The sequence below is a fragment of the Aulostomus chinensis genome, chromosome 20 (genome assembly GCF_037954235.1).
Source record: "Aulostomus chinensis isolate RoL2024-O1b breed Wild chromosome 20, RoL_Achi_v1.0, whole genome shotgun sequence".
Taxonomy (NCBI): Eukaryota; Metazoa; Chordata; class Actinopteri; order Syngnathiformes; family Aulostomidae; genus Aulostomus; species Aulostomus chinensis.
Genome location: NC_141339.1, coordinates 8,114,277 through 8,131,510, shown reverse-complemented (window position 1 = coordinate 8,131,510; position 17,234 = coordinate 8,114,277). Strand labels below are relative to the sequence as shown.

General features: G+C 44.4%; 2 protein-coding genes across 2 annotated transcripts in view; both read left to right on the top strand.

The window, feature by feature from the left end:
• Positions 1-8,904, top strand: part of LOC147242711 (dihydropyrimidinase-related protein 5-like) — a 54,931-nt gene extending 46,027 nt beyond the window's left edge. The window contains exons 7-14 of the mRNA XM_086189068.1: positions 788-832; positions 915-990; positions 1,063-1,219; positions 1,522-1,663; positions 2,863-3,005; positions 3,086-3,293; positions 3,628-3,805; positions 7,242-8,904. Coding sequence (XP_086045194.1) covers positions 788-832; positions 915-990; positions 1,063-1,219; positions 1,522-1,663; positions 2,863-3,005; positions 3,086-3,293; positions 3,628-3,805; positions 7,242-7,327 — 1,035 coding nt within the window. The 3' untranslated portion in view covers positions 7,328-8,904. The remainder of the gene's footprint in view (positions 1-787; positions 833-914; positions 991-1,062; positions 1,220-1,521; positions 1,664-2,862; positions 3,006-3,085; positions 3,294-3,627; positions 3,806-7,241) is intronic.
• Positions 8,905-13,578: 4,674 nt separating this feature from the next.
• Positions 13,579-16,551, top strand: LOC147242710 (uncharacterized). Its single transcript, XM_086189629.1, has 4 exons — positions 13,579-15,360; positions 15,479-15,728; positions 15,882-16,065; positions 16,404-16,551. The coding sequence occupies exons 1-4, from the start codon at positions 15,165-15,167 to the stop codon at positions 16,446-16,448; spliced, it is 675 nt and encodes a 224-aa protein (XP_086045755.1). The 5' UTR covers positions 13,579-15,164; the 3' UTR covers positions 16,449-16,551.
• The last annotated feature ends 683 nt before the right edge of the window (positions 16,552-17,234 follow it).

Sequence of the window (17,234 nt, the reverse complement as noted above, 5' to 3'; positions counted from 1 at the left end):
TTTTTCTGCATTCTATTTTATATAAAATGGAGTATACTGTAATACTGCACTCAGAAGCTAAGACAAGAATCATACCATGGTTAACTTTTCACATTCTTTGTCATTTCCTGCACGACTTGCTACCTGACTGTCCATGCCCTTTTCATGTATGGAGCTCATTTACAATTGTGCCATACAGCAGACCTTATATGGTATTTTTGAGGGCTTTGATCAAACAAAGTTGCTATGCACGGGCAAGGGCAATCACTAAGAGCTGATGGGATACATCATGCTTAGTCAGTCCCTCCAGCAAAACGTGATTATGCGATCGCATAATCAGCGGGGTGCCGCATTTTTTCAAAGACACTGCATTTTCACAGCATAAATCATAGATTTCCATGCAAAATGTGCCAAATATGTGGGGCATGCATGAATTCATCCATTCATCCATCCATCCATTTTCTACCGCTTATCCTGTGGAGGGTCGCGGGACACATGTCTTAAGAGTATTCAGTCAGCCTAGTCTGCATGTCTTTGGACTGTGGGAGGGTCGGAGTACCTGGAGAGAACCCATGCAGGAACAGAGAGAACATGCAGACTCTACACAGAAAAACCCCATGCTCAAAGTGTGGCTCAAACTCGGAACCCACTTGCTGTGAGGTGACAGTGCTAACCACTGCACCGCCGTGCCGCCCTAGTACTATTCCTGTAAGGATACATTAGTTTGCTATGTTAGGGCACAGTTGTACATGGGACATGCTTATGTACGTTCACTTCATGTGAAACTTCCTCTCACTCACCTCTACAGCTGGAGTCTGAAGCTACCCATAGAGCAGTTACCATTGCCAACCGGGTAAACAGAAATAATACCAGATTTTAATACTCTGTTTGGTTGCAGATTTCTGTATTTCACTGATAATTGATTGTGATTACAGGCTCACTGCCCGGTTTACCTGGTAAATGTATCCAGTATGCCTGCTGGAGACATGATTGCCGCAGCTAAGATGCAGGGTGAGTAACTAGCCCTGTACAAACACACAGATAATGAAGATGACAATAATCTTCTATCTGCTGTCTCTCCAGGGAAGGTGGTCCATGCAGAGACCACAGTGGCTCATGCAGTATTAAATGGGATGCAGTATTACCACCAGGACTGGGCTCACGCTGCTGCTCATGTCATTGTCCCCCCTCTCCGCCTTGACCCCAGCACACCCGGCTACCTCATGGGCCTGTTGGGCAAGTAGGTGCACAAAATACTGCAACCTTGTCTTTTTACAGTTGCCTGAAAAAGGTAAATGACAATTTTTTTTTCAGTGATGTTTCCATTTAAGCTGCAGTTCCTTAGCTCATTGAAAAATTAAAAAAATCTTTTTGTCAAAAAATGTATAAATGACAATTTGTAATGACAAGAGTCCGTTGTAGTATACAGTAGACTTATATTCACCAGGTGGACAGAAAGTCCATGTCATATGTGCTCGATTGTCAGTTCAGAGTTCCCCAATAAATGTAAAAGCTAACTGAGCTTGAATCGTCTGTTTCCAGTGACACTCTGAGTGTTGTGTCATCAGAGCACCGTCCATTTAGCACTAAACAAAGAGCTTTGGGCAAGGAGGACTTCACCAAGATCCCCCATGGAGTAGCTGGAGTCCAGGACAGAATGAGTGTGATGTGGGAGAGGGGAGTGGTAAGCGCGCGCGCACGCACACACACACACACACACACACACACACACACACACACACACACACACACACACACACACACACACACTCACATAGTGTGAGACTGGGGCATCTTCCTGGCCCAAAGGTGGAGAGGGATGAGTGTTTGTCAACCAGGCTGCGACCAGCTTGGCACCACCACTTAGAGGGAAAGACATTCTGTCTTGTGTGTTGATGAAACAGTGGTAGAAGTGCTGTGCTCTGACAAGATAAACTGGCTCTACAGATGCTGAATGTTGTATCCGGCACTAGAGGAGCTGGAGGTTTTTTAGGAGATGAAATGGTGTGAGGTGGCACGGTGGTGCAGTGGTTAGCACTGTTACCTCACAGCAAGAAGGTTCTGGGTTCAAGCCCCAGAACAGGATCTTTCTGTGTAGAGGTTGCATGTTCTCGGTGTGCCTGCATGGGTTCTCTCTGGGTACTGCAGCTTCGTCCCACAGTCCAAAGACATGCAAATGAGGACTAGGCTAATTGGATACTCTAAATTGACCATGGCGTGGCTGTGAGTGTGAATGGTTGTCTGTGTATATGTGTTGGCCCAGCGATGGACTGGCGACCTGTCCAGGGTGTACGACGCCTCATGCCCAAAGGCTGCTGGGATACGCTCCAGCCCCCCTGTGACCCTTAACAGGATAAGTGGTAGAAAATGGATGGATGGATGGAAGTGGTATGGACTTTATATGTTTCAGCTTATCTCCACATCACAGCATCAGCTCTGGAACTAAGCTCCTTGACAGTGGATGGGTTTTCTTTTCGCATCAAGCAAGTTTGCGGACCCTTGTGCTTGCTTGTGTCACTGGGAGGAAATCTCTGACATGTATGCAGCCAAAAGACAGATTGGAGTACCTAGCCTTCCTAGAGCAGCTGGGTGGTGTCCTTGATGAGACACAACCCAGAATTTTGCTGAGTTTTCTTATTGGAATTATGTGCTCATTTAAATTTAATCATTTTTGGCAAGCAGTTAGATATAAATGTTGCTGTGACACATTTGCGTACTGCTTCATGATTGATCCTCATTTCTCTGTTGTGTTGCCATGAGTGCATGTATGTTAAATCATTAAGTGCTTTTGATGTGCAAAATTACATTATGTCAAAAAAATAAAGTGTTAATAAAGGTTGACTCAACTTTTTTCCTTTAATGTCAGTGTATCAATGTCTTAAGGTTACAGGAAAAATGGATGAGAATCGCTTTGTGGCTGTGACAAGCTCTAACGCTGCGAAGATCTACAACATGTATCCACGCAAGGGTCGCATCATCCCTGGAGCAGATGCTGATGTGGTAGTATGGGATCCAGATGCAACAAGGTAAGTAACTAACTACTTTGATTTATTAACCAGTGTGTGCATAGAACGCACACGCTCTAATACCCTCTCTCTTTGCGCAGAACAATCTCTGTCAGCACTCAGGTGCAGGGTGGAGACTTCAACCTGTATGAGGGGATGCGTTGCCATGGCGTTCCTCTGGTCACCATCAGTCGAGGTCGTTTGGTGTGTGAAAATGGTGTGTTCATGTGCGCCGAGGGCTCTGGAAAATTCTACCCACAGCGCACCTTTCCTGACTACCTCTACAAGAAGATGGTGCAAAGAGAAAAGGTCACTAATTATGCTTACAACAACAGATGAAGCTACCGTAGGTCTGTCAGGGGCGTGAGGTTCATATTTCGCTGTGACAGGTGTCATATTTTTCTGACCCACAAGGAAATAGACATAGACCTACTGGGTATTAGGAGTATTAGGGTCAGGCCATGTCTACCAAATTGGCATATGATGATGTCCATAGTGAAAAATTGTCAATGTATGATGACATTATTGTTTTTTGGGTTGAAGGTGGGGGCTTAGCTATCCTGTAACAGAAAAGCCAACTTGCTCACCAGTATACTGCATGAGATTAAATATCTAAATTTCATCTCCTTGCTTTCTCTTTCAGAGTCAGGCTTATAAGGGGGTTGTCAGGGACCCCTACTCCGGTGATGTAGTCAAGGTTGCAAACACTATGAAGAAGGAGCTTGGTTTGGGCCCCATTGATGGAGAGACCCCCAACAAACCCTGTTCTCGGGTGCACCAGGGGGTCAGAGACCTTCATGAGTCTTCTTTTAGCCTCTCAGGTAACTCATCAACCCATTTTTTTTAAATGTCCCTGCATCTATCTGTCCCATTCTCATGTTTGGAATATCACCTTGAAGGAACACTGTTAAACTTGGTGCAAATATTCCCGTGGAGAAGATAATGGTGGTCAAAGGTCAAGGTCACAGCACCAAACATAGGTTTGGCCCTGTGAACATAATTATACGCAGTTAAGCCTTTATAGTTGTTGTTGTTTTTTCCAATTTCTTGTTAATGTCCACTTAGACTCAAGAATGAACTTACTGTATTGTGATGGTCAAACACGTTTGGTAATTCAAGGATGCACATGCTAATAATGTCAAAATTTCACAAGTTTCCAAGAACATTAGTCTTGACATTTTATATGAGACCATAATATTCAGGGAGAGGGCCTACGTGCTGAGGCTAGAAATACATGCTTTCTAAACCAAATATCGAGGCTGACAAAGAAACAACTTCTAGGACAGTGTTCCAACATCTGCAAACGGCAACTGGTATCACAGCTAGAGATTGATGAGGTGCAACGAACATGCTATAGCAAGGGAGAGCAAGGTAAGAGGGGCTGACTCATCATCATCCCCTCTGACCTGCCACCAACCATTAACTGAGGGTGACTGACCTGCAAAAGAAGATCATATCCAGAATGGACACTCAGTTACCATGGCTTAGTGACAAGGTACCCTCTGAAAGTCTGCTAGAAGATGTGAATGCAGCACTTAAAACTATTACAACTAGGTCCATAACTGAGACCAATGAGCTAATATGCACCATAAAAACAATGATCCTAGGGATGCTTATCTACAAGATAAACACCATGAGTCACAAAGAGCATTACCCCCATAGAGAAGGAGGCTGGAGAGAAGTTATTCAGCTGTCAGAGCTACAAAAAGGTAAAGGGAAGAAATGGATAGCCTGGAGGAACAACCAACAGTCCATACCTGAGGCACTGGAGATTGCCAAGTAAAGGTTCACAGTTCTGGTTATCCACCTGAAGAGATACACAAGGGAGACAGAAGCCGGGAGAATAAATAGGATATTCTCCTCTGAACCATCTGAAGTGTACTCCAGTGGCATTGTAATTAGGGCTGTAATCAAACAAAGAAAATCTTGGTCGACTGAAGCCCTCAAATTTCGACTAAAAATCGACTAATTTTATATATGAAAAATATACTGTGTCAACCATCAGCACAAAACCTGTTGAGGAATATTTAGACAATTGTTTTTGTCACGTTATGATAATTGACCGACACTATCATTTCACTCTGTACGTGTCCTGCGCACAGAGCGAGACTGAACAGAGGAACTCAGCATCGTGGCTGAGACACATATAGACTTTTAACTTAAAACTTCACGCTCAAACACAAAAGGCAAGTCCACTGTAAGAATTTTTACAGTTAAAACAAAAACAATTATTAGACTAAAACTTTGAAATGTCAATTCTGATATGTTCATATACTCAAAACTGACAGGGCAACCTAAGGTGGACAAGTTAGCTTACCGTTTTTAGGTGATACGCTGTGTTTGTAGTGGAGTTGTGATATGAAAACTGTTGTTTGCAAACTTTGCATTCGACTTTTTTCCATTATCTATTTTCATGAAATGCTGCCACACTGCAGATGTCTTTGACATGGTGGACGAGGACTGACTTTAAATGAAACCATCAAAATTAAATATACATTCATCAAACCACCAGACGTTGGCCTTCAAATACTCTTCAGTCTGTCTGTCTCTAGCAGGTCGGGCTAGTCCAAAATAGCAAAACAAGGGGGGTGTTCAAAGATAGATTGTTAAATGTGAAACAGGGGTGCTTTGAAAACACCCCCATTAGCACTTGGTACTTTCCTCCTGATGAAATTAACGTGGCAAAAAATCGACCTATCAGAATTTTGGTCGAACCAGAATGTATTGACTAATAGATTGACCAGTCAACTGGGAGATTACAGCCCTAATGGTAATGCTGGAGTGCTTAGAAATGTACAACATCAACAAGATGCTAAGAGCCTTCATCAAGAGCTCAATGGGACTATGGAAAACAACTCTGGTGGCCAATTTAGAGCCAACTGCAGAAATTGCTACCATCAAATGCCATATAAACCAAGGTCATGCACTTATCCCTGCTGTTGTTCTGCATTGACCTGAACCCCCTCAGTGAGATGATCACAAAGACTGTTTACAGGTCCATGAAATAAGTTTCTGGATTGCTATTCCTATAATATTTACTCTTCCTAACAAAGATAATGGAGGGGTAGTGAGTTGACCAACCTTGCACAAGTCTGTTTTATTTTCTCTGTAATTTGGGGTTAGTTTCCTCAAATGGATTATCTATATGGGGTGCAACATATTTCTATGTATTCCTTTGTATATAAAACCCTCAGGTGTCCAATTAAATGAGCATGATGACATTTCTTTCTGTTGGTGTCATATGCAAGAGGCAAGCATTGTATTTGTAATTAATTTGTAATTTAACTCATATCCTGGGTATCATCAGAATTGCTCTCTATGGATGGAGCTATTATATACGGAATCCAGTCATCTGTGTAGTAGAATTTTTTATCATTATTAGTTTTTCAAATCTCTAGTGTTTGTATTGTCTTCTACACATGAAACAGATGGTACGATCACCATTATAAAAGCAAGGGAGACAAAAGACAACCTTGTCTCGTCCCTCTACTATTGAAAAAAGTCAGAGGAGATACTGTTAGTTACAATTGCAGCTCTAGGGCTTTTATAAATTGAGTTGATCCATTCAGTGAAATTGGCACTCACATTAAAATTTTGTAAAGTGGAAAAAAGAAAGCACCATTAAACCCTGTTGAAACCCATTCAAATATGAAAGTAGAGTAAGTTATTCACAGGTGTAAAAGTAATTCATTGAATTCAGGAGTCTCCTTACATTGTCACCAGCATATAGTATCTTCTTTTTATGAAGCATGATTGGTCGAGATAGACTTATTTAGGCACAACAGATTCCAGTGTTGTTTCTAGTAGTTTAGTAATCATCTTATAGTCAAGCTCCAGAAGACTTAAAGGTCTAAATGATGAGCAATCTAAGGGGTCTTTGCCACTTTTATGTCACACCCTGATGTTTGCCAAATTTATTGACTGAGAATATTTTTCATGACAGAAGATCTTAATCATTGACATGCAAATGGATTGGAGATCAGTCCTCAGTTCTCCTAACTAATTAGGTTAGTTTTAAATCTAGTTCTCTAACATAAAGATCATATTGGATGACTTTGGGCAAACATGAATCTAAACTTTTGGCCAGGTCTCACATGGAAAAGAGATAACCTGATCTCAAAAAACTACCTGGTAAAATAAAGGTTAAATAAACAAACAAAAAAAACAAACTCTAACTTCAAGGTGATAATTCGAGGTTATATTGTGACTTTAAATGAGAAAAGTCCTCAAACACATACTATTGTGTGTGTCTCTCAGGGTCTCAGGTTGATGACCACATCCCGAAGAGGTCCTCAGCTCGGATCCTGGCCCCTCCCGGTGGTCGCTCCAGTGGAATCTGGTAATCTGCGGCCCTGGAAAATCAACCGTCCAAGCCTCCACATTTTGTATGTTTCTGAGCAACCAGGAAAACTGCACTGATTTTCACACAGGATTAATGTTAAGGGGAAAATGAAGTCAAGTGATTTATTAAGACTATTGTACAATCAGTGATTTGCCAAAGTGACATCAATGTCAGTCATGTCCTAATTGGAGGGGGTGACCTCATTAATTCCAAGGGCTATGCAGTATAGTTGAAATGTTTCACTAAATTCAAGCTGGTCACTGACATTGATAAAGTCTGCTCAATATAAAGCTACACATGATAAAACACAAACTAAAGAAACTGTGAACAACAAAAACCAGTACAGTTTTTGGTGGTTTGACCTTAAGTGATGTCGATCCAATTATTTAGTAGAATAGGATTCAGTGAAATATCTATTTCCTCCCCTGTCACACACAAACATACAGTATACTTTGGGCATCCTAGGTTTAGACTCATATGAAGATGCGTGTGGATTCTGTTTGTGATTCAACCACCTACTCTGCTTGCCTTCTTGCAGCAGTTCCGTTTCCTCTAAACATCTGTTTTTGTTTCCAGTGGAAAAACTGTGCTGTGTGGTGATGAAATCCAACTGCTTTGAACACCATGTAATTGTACTGCTCCACTTTATAGTCAGACTTCACCCTATCAGCCCCTAAACCTTTACTGTCTCTGACAGTTTTGGAAACACTGGAAAGCTTTGTTGATATTTTGCTAATGATAATGACAGAAGGATATCACTGGTTGAAATTTTTTATCAATAAAGGGGAATATGTTATGATATTAAGAAATTTTTTTGATGATTTACCATCAACAACAAACGACAGCAATTTGAATTCCTGCATTTATGATTATAGAGAAACTTTGATTACACTTGTCAACTATTAGGGGTTTGTTCATTCCAGAGCATTAGAAGGTCTGATAAATCTGATTCCGTAAGTTGAAATACACTTCTACATACACAATACACAGTCAAGTTAAGTAGAATCTTATGGACTGCACTGTACAGTCGCAGGTTGTTATTGGACTCGTGTGTCCTCAGAGCAGAGAGATTGAGCTGCAGAGCCTAAAGAAAACCACCGATTTGCCCACCTCCTGACAAAGCTTCATTCCTTCCCAGTAGTATTCTATTTATTCATCATCATATCCTCTTGTCTGTGTACTATATACTGTATATATATATACTGTGTGTGTGTGTGTGTGTGTGTGTGTGTATATATATATATATATATATATATATATATATATATATATATATATATATATATATTTAGGATCATTCTTTTAGTTAAAAGAATATATGTGCCAATGTGAATCACCTGTGCCACACACACACACAAAAAACATGGAAAGCACTACATGGCGACGGAGAAATCAAACTTCCTAGAAGGCCACAGGTTCACAGCGACAGGTGCTTTTTTTAACAATAAATTTAATTGTTGGATGATTTTGTTGTTTTGAAGGGGCTGTAACTGGTCAGTGACTGTGTGTGTTTGTAGATTGTAGTTGTGTCGGACAGTGAACCTGATGAATCTGTCAGTGGCTCCTTGTTTCTTACCACCAGAATAAAGTAAAAAAAAAAAAAACACTTTCTGACTGTTTTTATGAGTCAAAAAATAGAGAAGGTAGGTGATTCTTTCCCATTAAAAATATAAATAAATCAGGAATCAGATGAACAAAACACCCACAAAGTCTCAGCATGAGGAAGATATTTAACAAAAATGTTGCCAACGTGGATGAATCTTACAGAAAAGAGCCCATAACAGGTATGGACTCCAAGCCAAGAAAGAGAGCCAAGAGGAGGAATCTGTTGTTTTATGTAATGTCCCTTCAAGAATATGTGTTACGTAATGACGCACGATGTTTGTGGCCGTCCGGTGCACGCTTTGGAGTTGAGTTGCACTGTGGTACATGATGGTTGCTGCCTAACTTTAGATAAACTTTATAAAACGTACAACTACCAGGCAGGACTTACTTATAAATAAGCAGGGGTGAAAGTGACTTAGAAGTCTTGCCAGAACTGTACGTACGCCCGCCGACGAAGTTTTACGGTTTCCTGCGCTACCCCTGGAAATGCTTTGAAAACTGCTTTTTACAGTAATTGGCCCCTACAGTGCTAACAACAGGGAACAGGCAGATATGCATACATGAAAAAGCAGATCATCAATATCACTCTATGATTTATTTAGCAAAATATCAGTTTACACTTTACAGTGAGTGACACAACACAAAACATGTAGAAACTTTAAAGAACAATAACTAGTTTGATTTTGCCCTGTGTTTTGTTTTCTTTCTCTTTTTTTTGTTCCGTGAAAGCACAACACGTGTGGTTTTAACCAATCAAAACTAACAATGCTGGTAACGTGACCCACGTGTCCGTCTGTCAGCCAACCACAAACGGCTGGCATGCGGAGATGCGCTCATGGGCACGACTCCGTGTCAAGGCGGTTTCACACTGAACGCGCAAGGCGCAGGCTGCGCGGGGGAAGTCCATTCATTGTGTATGTTTGCGCGCTGTGACGTCGCATGAGCGCAAACCAAGCCCCGCAACTCGGTAGCGCTGAGTGTGCTTGCACCCCACCCTGCGCAGCGCGCCGCGTTTGCCGCGTTCAGTGTGAAACCGCCTTCAGACGTCGTTTTCTTGATTTAATATGGGATTTTGACAGCTCCCTTCCGTTCCGACCGTGAATATTTTACCGGAACTGCGTTCCTACCCGTTCCGGCTCACTTTCACCCCTGAAAATAAGTAAGTTTGAATAGTACAAATTGGTGATGATGTCGGTTTCGGTACCCGCGCCAGTTCCGTTCCTTCCAGACATGGGTGAGCCTGCAACGCCATTTACAAATTGAAAGAAAATATTTGAAAGCTACTTGATAGTGATACACGCGACAGGGAATGCCTGGCTTGATGCTAGGAGAGGGCTGTACTTCTACACTGTCTCAGGAATGAGGGGCAGAGTCTGTTCTACACACTACCAGATGGAGGTACTACATATGATGAAGCAATGACAGTCCTTGATGAACATTTTTCGCCCAAAGTGATCCCCGTGACCGCCCACCATAAATACAGACAACTAACCCAGAGACCTGATGAAAATGTGACAGTTTGTTTCTGCTTTATGTGAACTGGCAGCGCCATGCCAGTTCATAAATATGGAATCAGAAATGATGCAAGATCAAATTATTGAGCGTGTCACTTTGGCTGTCATGAAGGCAAAACTTTTGCTGGAGGAAAACCTGACAATATCTAAGGCTATTACCTTAGCCTGCCAGAAGAGCCTGCCGTTCAGAGTGCCGCTTTGCTGAGTGGAGCATCAGATACTTTGCAGGCGCCTGCCCCAGGGACTCCAGTTCAGGCAATTGCTGGGACACAGCGCCACTGCCAGGGAAGGAGAGGTAACTAAAACACTACTGGAAATTCAGAGACTGGTTCACCAAAGGGCGGCACGGTGGTGAAGTGGTTAGCACTGTCGCCTCACAGCAGGAAGGTTCTGGATTCGAGTCCCGGCTCGGGAACGGGATCTTTCCGTGCGGAGTTTTAATGTTTTCCCTGTGCCTGCGTGGGTTCTCTCTGGGTACTCTGGCTTCCTCCCACAGTCCAAAGTCATGCAAATGGGGACTAGGCTAATTGTATACTCTAAATTGACTGTCGGACAGACCAAGGAAGGTGGCCTTGTCTGATGAATCAGGTTTTCTTTGAAATTACGAGGCTGGCTGGATGCATTGACATGGCTGGACGGAACCATCAGCAACCTCAAACACATTTTCCTGCTTTATAATGATGATTTAGTGAAGTCAAGTCTATTTTATTTGTTTAGTGCCAAATCAAAACAAAAGTTATCTCATGACTCTTTCCAGGTAGAGCAGGTCTAGTACCACACTCCAATGAGCTTACTCCCAACAATTCTTCATGAGCAAGCACATCAGGCAACTGCGGCAACGAAAACCTTCCTTTGAACAGGCAGGAACGTTGAACAGACCCAGGCTCAATGGGGACAGCCTTCTGCTTTGACCAGTTGGGGGAAAGAGAGCAGGAGAGTGGGGCAGAGACAAACACAGAAGGAAAGAGAGGGACAGAGATGAAGAGGTAGAGAAAGGGAAAAGACTGATGGACAGACAGGGATGTGAGCAGGTGATGCTCAGGGTGGCAGCTTGAGCCTCTTCAGGTCTGTAGCCTCCTCTAGCAGCACCAGGGATCTGGGATGTGGGGAAGCCCAAAGGCTCTGGAGAAGAAGACGAGTAAGTAACACGAGTATGATATATGTACAACACATACAGGAAGACAGAGAGGAGGAGAGAGAGGCCCAGTGCACCATGGGACATCCCCTGGCAGTCTAAGCCTACAGCAGCATATCTAAGGGCTAGCCTAAGCAGCCCTAACTATAAGATTTATCAGAAAGGAATGTCTTAAGTTGACTCTCAAATGTAGTAAGGGTGTCTGCATCATGCACTGAAGCTTGGAGACTGTTCCACCAAAGGGGGGCCTGATAACTGAAGGCTCTGGCTCCCATTCTACTTATAGAAACTAAAAGGATAATAGGGGACAATTAGCTCTGTCAGGTATGATTATTACTTTATAATGGTTAATTGTGTTTTAACACACTGTTAATGTGACTTGATATGAGTTTTGTTCATTATTATAAGCTCTGTAGTAGTATATTTTTGGGGGAAATGAGAGTATTTATGGCAATTTATCAGACTTCCACATGTGTAGCAGTTAAACTGTTCAGCACAAAGTGCGGAAAAAAGTCTGTTTATTAACTAGCCCATCTTATGAAACTTTTCTGATGAGATGCAATTGGGATATGAAATTTTATTTTTAAACCAAATCACACTTGATTTATTTATTTATTTATTTCTATCAAGGAACGTTACATGACAGATCATATCAAATCAAACACAGTAGATGACCCTGAAGGTATGTTCGCAGTGCAACAAGTGTTGGTATTTTTTTGTAAATGAACAACATGAATTTTACAAGAGGAAAAGGGGGGGGGGCACACTTCTTCTGCCACTAGATGGCAGTACCTGTGACCAAATCACAACTGAAGCACTTTTGCGCTTCCTATGGGCTTTTCCTTAATTAAGTCTAAATTCTTGCTTGTATTGTACGTCGCTTTGGACAAAAGCGTCTGCTAAATGAAATTGTAGAATTGTAGAAAACAAAAAAGTTGTTGTGGAGAGAGGATCTACACTTAATGTTCTGTAATCATCACACTGGAAAGAAATCTGTCACTCCTAATAATCTTAACAATCATTATATGAAATGTCCTCCTATATGTGTCATACATAAATCATACTCCTACTTATTACGAACTCGTCTTCTTCTCCGGAGCCTTCGGGCTCCCCTCATCCCAGATCCTGCTGCTGGAGGAGGCTGCTGACCTGAAGAGGCTCAAGCTGCCACCCGTAGCTCCACCTGCTCACGTCCCCGTCTGTCCATCAGTCTCCTCCCTTTCTCTTTCTCTTTATCTCTGTCCCACTCTTTCCTCCTGCATAACTGTCTTCCTCCATTATCTGTCTTTGTCTTTGCCCCGCTCTCCTGCTCTCTTCCCCCCAACCGGTCAAAGCAGAAGGCTGTCCCCATTGAGCCTGGATCTGCTCGATGTTCCTACTTGTTAAAAGGAAGGTTTTCGTCGCCGCTGTTGCAGGATGTGCTTGCTCATGGAGAATTGTTGGGTGTAAATTCATTGAAGGAGTGTGGTACTAGACCTGCTCTACCTGTAAAGTGTCATGAGATCATTTTGTTGTGATTTGGTGCTCTATAAATAAAATTGACTTTACTTGACTATGCTGGCACTAGCATAAGTTTTGAAATAGGCTAGCTAGAGGGAAAACTATGTAGATCCATTGATAAAATTGTCAGGCACACACAAAGGCAGGAATAGCCTACACTATTTTTGGCATATGTAAAGTTGTGTGATGCTTGATTCTTTTTTATAACTCTCAGTTAATGTACAAACTCATTTCCACTCCATGTTTATCCATAAATGGACAAAGACAGCTCCCAAGGTTGGAATGAGTCTCTGAGTAGAGTTGGTCTATCAACCTGCCCCAAGTATTATTTCATAAGTGTTACACCCACCCTGGTCTTCCCCCTGTGCCCCCTCCCCTCTTTGTGTGTTTCCTCCTTCCTCCTCAGGGGCGGGTCCCAATGCTGGCTGCTGCTGACTGGCACACCTGCTACTCATCAACTCATCACTCTCCAGCTTAAATGCTCTGGTTCTCCAGCCACTCACCACCAGACCTTTACAGTCTACCACGCGTCTGCCACGTCAGGCCCCTCTATTATTTTTTGAGCACTTGCTACCTTGAGTTTTGATCTCCTGTGCTTCCTGTCTCACGTCTCCACCCTGCTCTCCTGCCTCCCCCGGCCGTGCCAGTTAGCAGCCAAAAGGACCCGCTCCCTCCTTGACCTCAATCCTCCCTTTGCCTCATTCTGGACCTCCTCCTCCGTCTGTCACCATCGTCAGTTACCCCGCTGAACCACCAGCAGCCTCCCCACTCCCTCTGCCATTGACCCCTCAGTGCCTTGAATAAATTGTTTTTGAGCTAGCCCATGTCTGCTTGTTTGGTCCACCTGCCACCTGTTGCAACAGAAAGATCTGGCCAAACATGGACCACGCAGACACTGGGGACCTTCAAAGCACCCTGTCAGCTCAGGACTCCCTGCTACGGTGACATGACCAATTATTGGGATCCCTCCTGGAGAACTCTGCAGCCCTCACTGGTCACGTAAGCAACATCACTGCACAGTTATCTGCTCTCACTGACCAACTCTCCCAGATCTCCCTTCCTCAGCCCCAAGTGCCATTTGCTGCTCCATCGCCAGCCGAACCCAGTGACCTGGCCCCCACCCACGAACCCTGCATGGTGGACCCTGAACCCTATCCACTAAAATGCAAACCCTTCCTCCTGCAGTGTTCCTTAGTGCTAGAGCAAAGATCCATTAAATATTCCTCCGAGGAATCCAAGGTGCAGTATTTGGTGGTTTTACTATGTGGGAGGACTTTAGACTGGGCCATAGCCTTGTGGGAGGGCTCCCCTGTCTATTTTTCCTCCTATGCTTTTTGTAGAAGATTTTAAGAGTGTTTGACCATTCTCTGCTGTCAAGGGAGGCCACTCGTCAGCTGCTGTCCCTAAAACAAGGCCCCCGCAGCGTGGCTGACTACTCCATCGAATTTCGGGTACTGGCAGCTCGGTTCGGTTGGAATGACGCCGCGTTGCATGGGGTATTCACCAGGGGCTTGACAGAACAGCTGAAGGATGAGCTGGCAGCTAAAGATGAGACCGCCTCTTTGGATGCCCTCATCTCCCTGGCAATCAAATTGGACGACCGGCTCAGGGAGAGACAGAGAGAGAGGCAGCAGGACATCAATGCCACACTAACACCTCTGTTCAGCCTCCTCTCCTTCCCCACTCCTCTGGTCCCACCACTTCCCTGAAACCACCTGCCAGTTCCCCTGACCCGGAACCCATGCAACTGGGTCACAACCGCCTGACCCCAGAAGAACGGTCGTGGCGTATGGCAGCTAGGGAGCGCCTGTATTGTGGTCAGAGGGGCCACTTCATCGCTGCCTGCTCCCTCCACCCAAACACTTAGGCTCACCTGCTCTGGAGGAGCGGCAGGTGTAGGCATGAGTAATCGGAGTGTTAACTTGGGAGATTGAGTCCAGGGTTGACGAGGCACTCCTCAACCAACCCGATCCAGGAAATGGGCCCCCTGGAAAACGTTTTGTGCCGGACTCTGTAAGGTCAGCCGTTCTGCAGTGGGGGCACTGCTCCCATTTCTCCTGCCATCCAGGAGCCAAAAGGACCCTATGGCTCATTCAATGCCACTTCTGGTGGCCATCCATGGACAAAGATGCTCATGCCTTTGTTGCGGCTTGCCAAGTGTGCGCCTGTGGCAAAGCATCCCCCAAGCCTCCCGCTGGTCTCCTCCACCCCCTGCCAATTCCCCATCGCCCATGGTCTCACATAGCAGTCAACTTTGTTACCGGTCTCCCACCATCCCAGGTAACACTGTAATACTTACCATAGTGGACCGCTTTTCCAAAGCAGCTCACTTCGTTGCCTTGCCTAAGCTACCCTCAGCCCGGGCAACAGCAGCTCTCCTTGTGACCCACGTTTTCAGACTCCATAGAATCCCGGTCGACATTGTCTCTGATCGAGGTCCGCAGTTCACTTCACAAGTCTGGAAGGCTTTCTGTTCAGCCCTGGGTGCCACCACCAGCTTGTCATTTCACCCCCAGTCTAATGGGCAGGCAGAGCGTGCTAACCAGGACCTCGAAGTGGCCTTGCGCTGTGGCAGCCCAGAACCCAGCATCCTGGTGCACCCATCTAGCCTGGATTGAATATGCACTCCCTATCCAACTCATCATCAGGTATGACTCCATTCGAGTGTGCTCTTGGGTATCTGCCTCCTCTCTTTTCCATCCAGGAGGAGGAGATCGCAGTACCTTCGATACAACACCATCTTCGCCGTTGCCACAAAATTCAGTGTTTCATGTGTCCCAGTTAAAATGTGTCTCTGTCAGTCCCCTGTGTCCTCCAGCCGACCCCTCCCCCCGGCTGGTTGAGGAGGGCCCTGTTTTTGCTATCCGACGTCTGTTGGACGTGCGCCATCGGGGGCAGGGATTCCAGTACCTGGTCGACTGGGAGGGCTACAGCCTGGAGGAGCAGTCCTGGATTCCCCACTCCTTCACTGTGGATCCAGTGATGGTGAGGGACTTTCAACGGGCTCATCCTGGTGGCGACCGTTGGGGGGGTACTGTTACACCCACCCTGGTCTTCCCCCAGTGCCCCCTCCCCTTGTGTGTTTCCTCCTTCCTCCTCAGGGGCGGGTCCCAATGCTGGCGGCTGCTGACTGGCACACCTGCTACTCACTCTCCAGCTTAAATGCTCCAGTTCTCCAGCCACTCATGCCAGATCTTTACAGTCTACCACATGGTAGCTGGGTCAGGCCCCTTGAGTATTGTTTTTTGAGCACTTGCTACCTTGAGTTTTGATCTCCTGTGCTTCCTGTCTCACGTCTACTCTCTGCTCTCCTGCCTCCCTAGAATCCTGTACCAGTTGGTAGCCAAAAGGACCCGCTCCCTCCTTGACCTCAATCCTCCCTGTGCCTCATCCTGGACCTCCTCCACCGTCAGTTACCCCGCTGAACCACCAGCAGCCCCCCCACTCCCTCTGCCATTCACCCCTCAGTGCCTTGAATAAATTGTTTTCAAGCTAACCCATGTCTGCCTGTTTAGTCCACCTGTTTCAACAATAAGGTGGACAACATTACTGCAAACAGCTGCAAAAATGTATCCATATGTTCAAAACACAACAATTTCAAGGGGAAAAAAATGTATTGGCTATAATTCAATCCACTGGGCTTTTATTTTGATCAGACACTCAGAGGAAAATTCTAATGGCATGTTCATGGACGAGTTTATACTTGTATTTAGTCTGCTTGTGATGGTCAAAGACCCTTTCTAAACAAAGAGTAAACAGGTCTCTTAGCAGTCATTTTCCATCAGCAATATTTGAAGAATTATATTCTACTTTTTAGTGGGTCTTTAGATCTCATTCAAAACCATTTTGTTTACAGGTTACAATTAGTTTTGGATTTATGCATACCTTTTTGGTTTTGGCCAGTATAAACATCACCTGTGATTTTACTTACCAAAGCAATTATATTCCCAGTGATTCATTGAGATCTTGACAACCACACTGCCACATCAAGTTCAGTTCAAAACCCTATTGTGCCTACTTGTCTCTTCCCTCTTCTGCTTGTGACCCAGAAAGGAGAGTGAATGCTTCCACATGGTCTATGAACATGTACAGGAGGTGAGTCCTTTGCAGAACTATTTTAAGCACCTGTGGGGCTTAACAGAGAAGTGAAACAC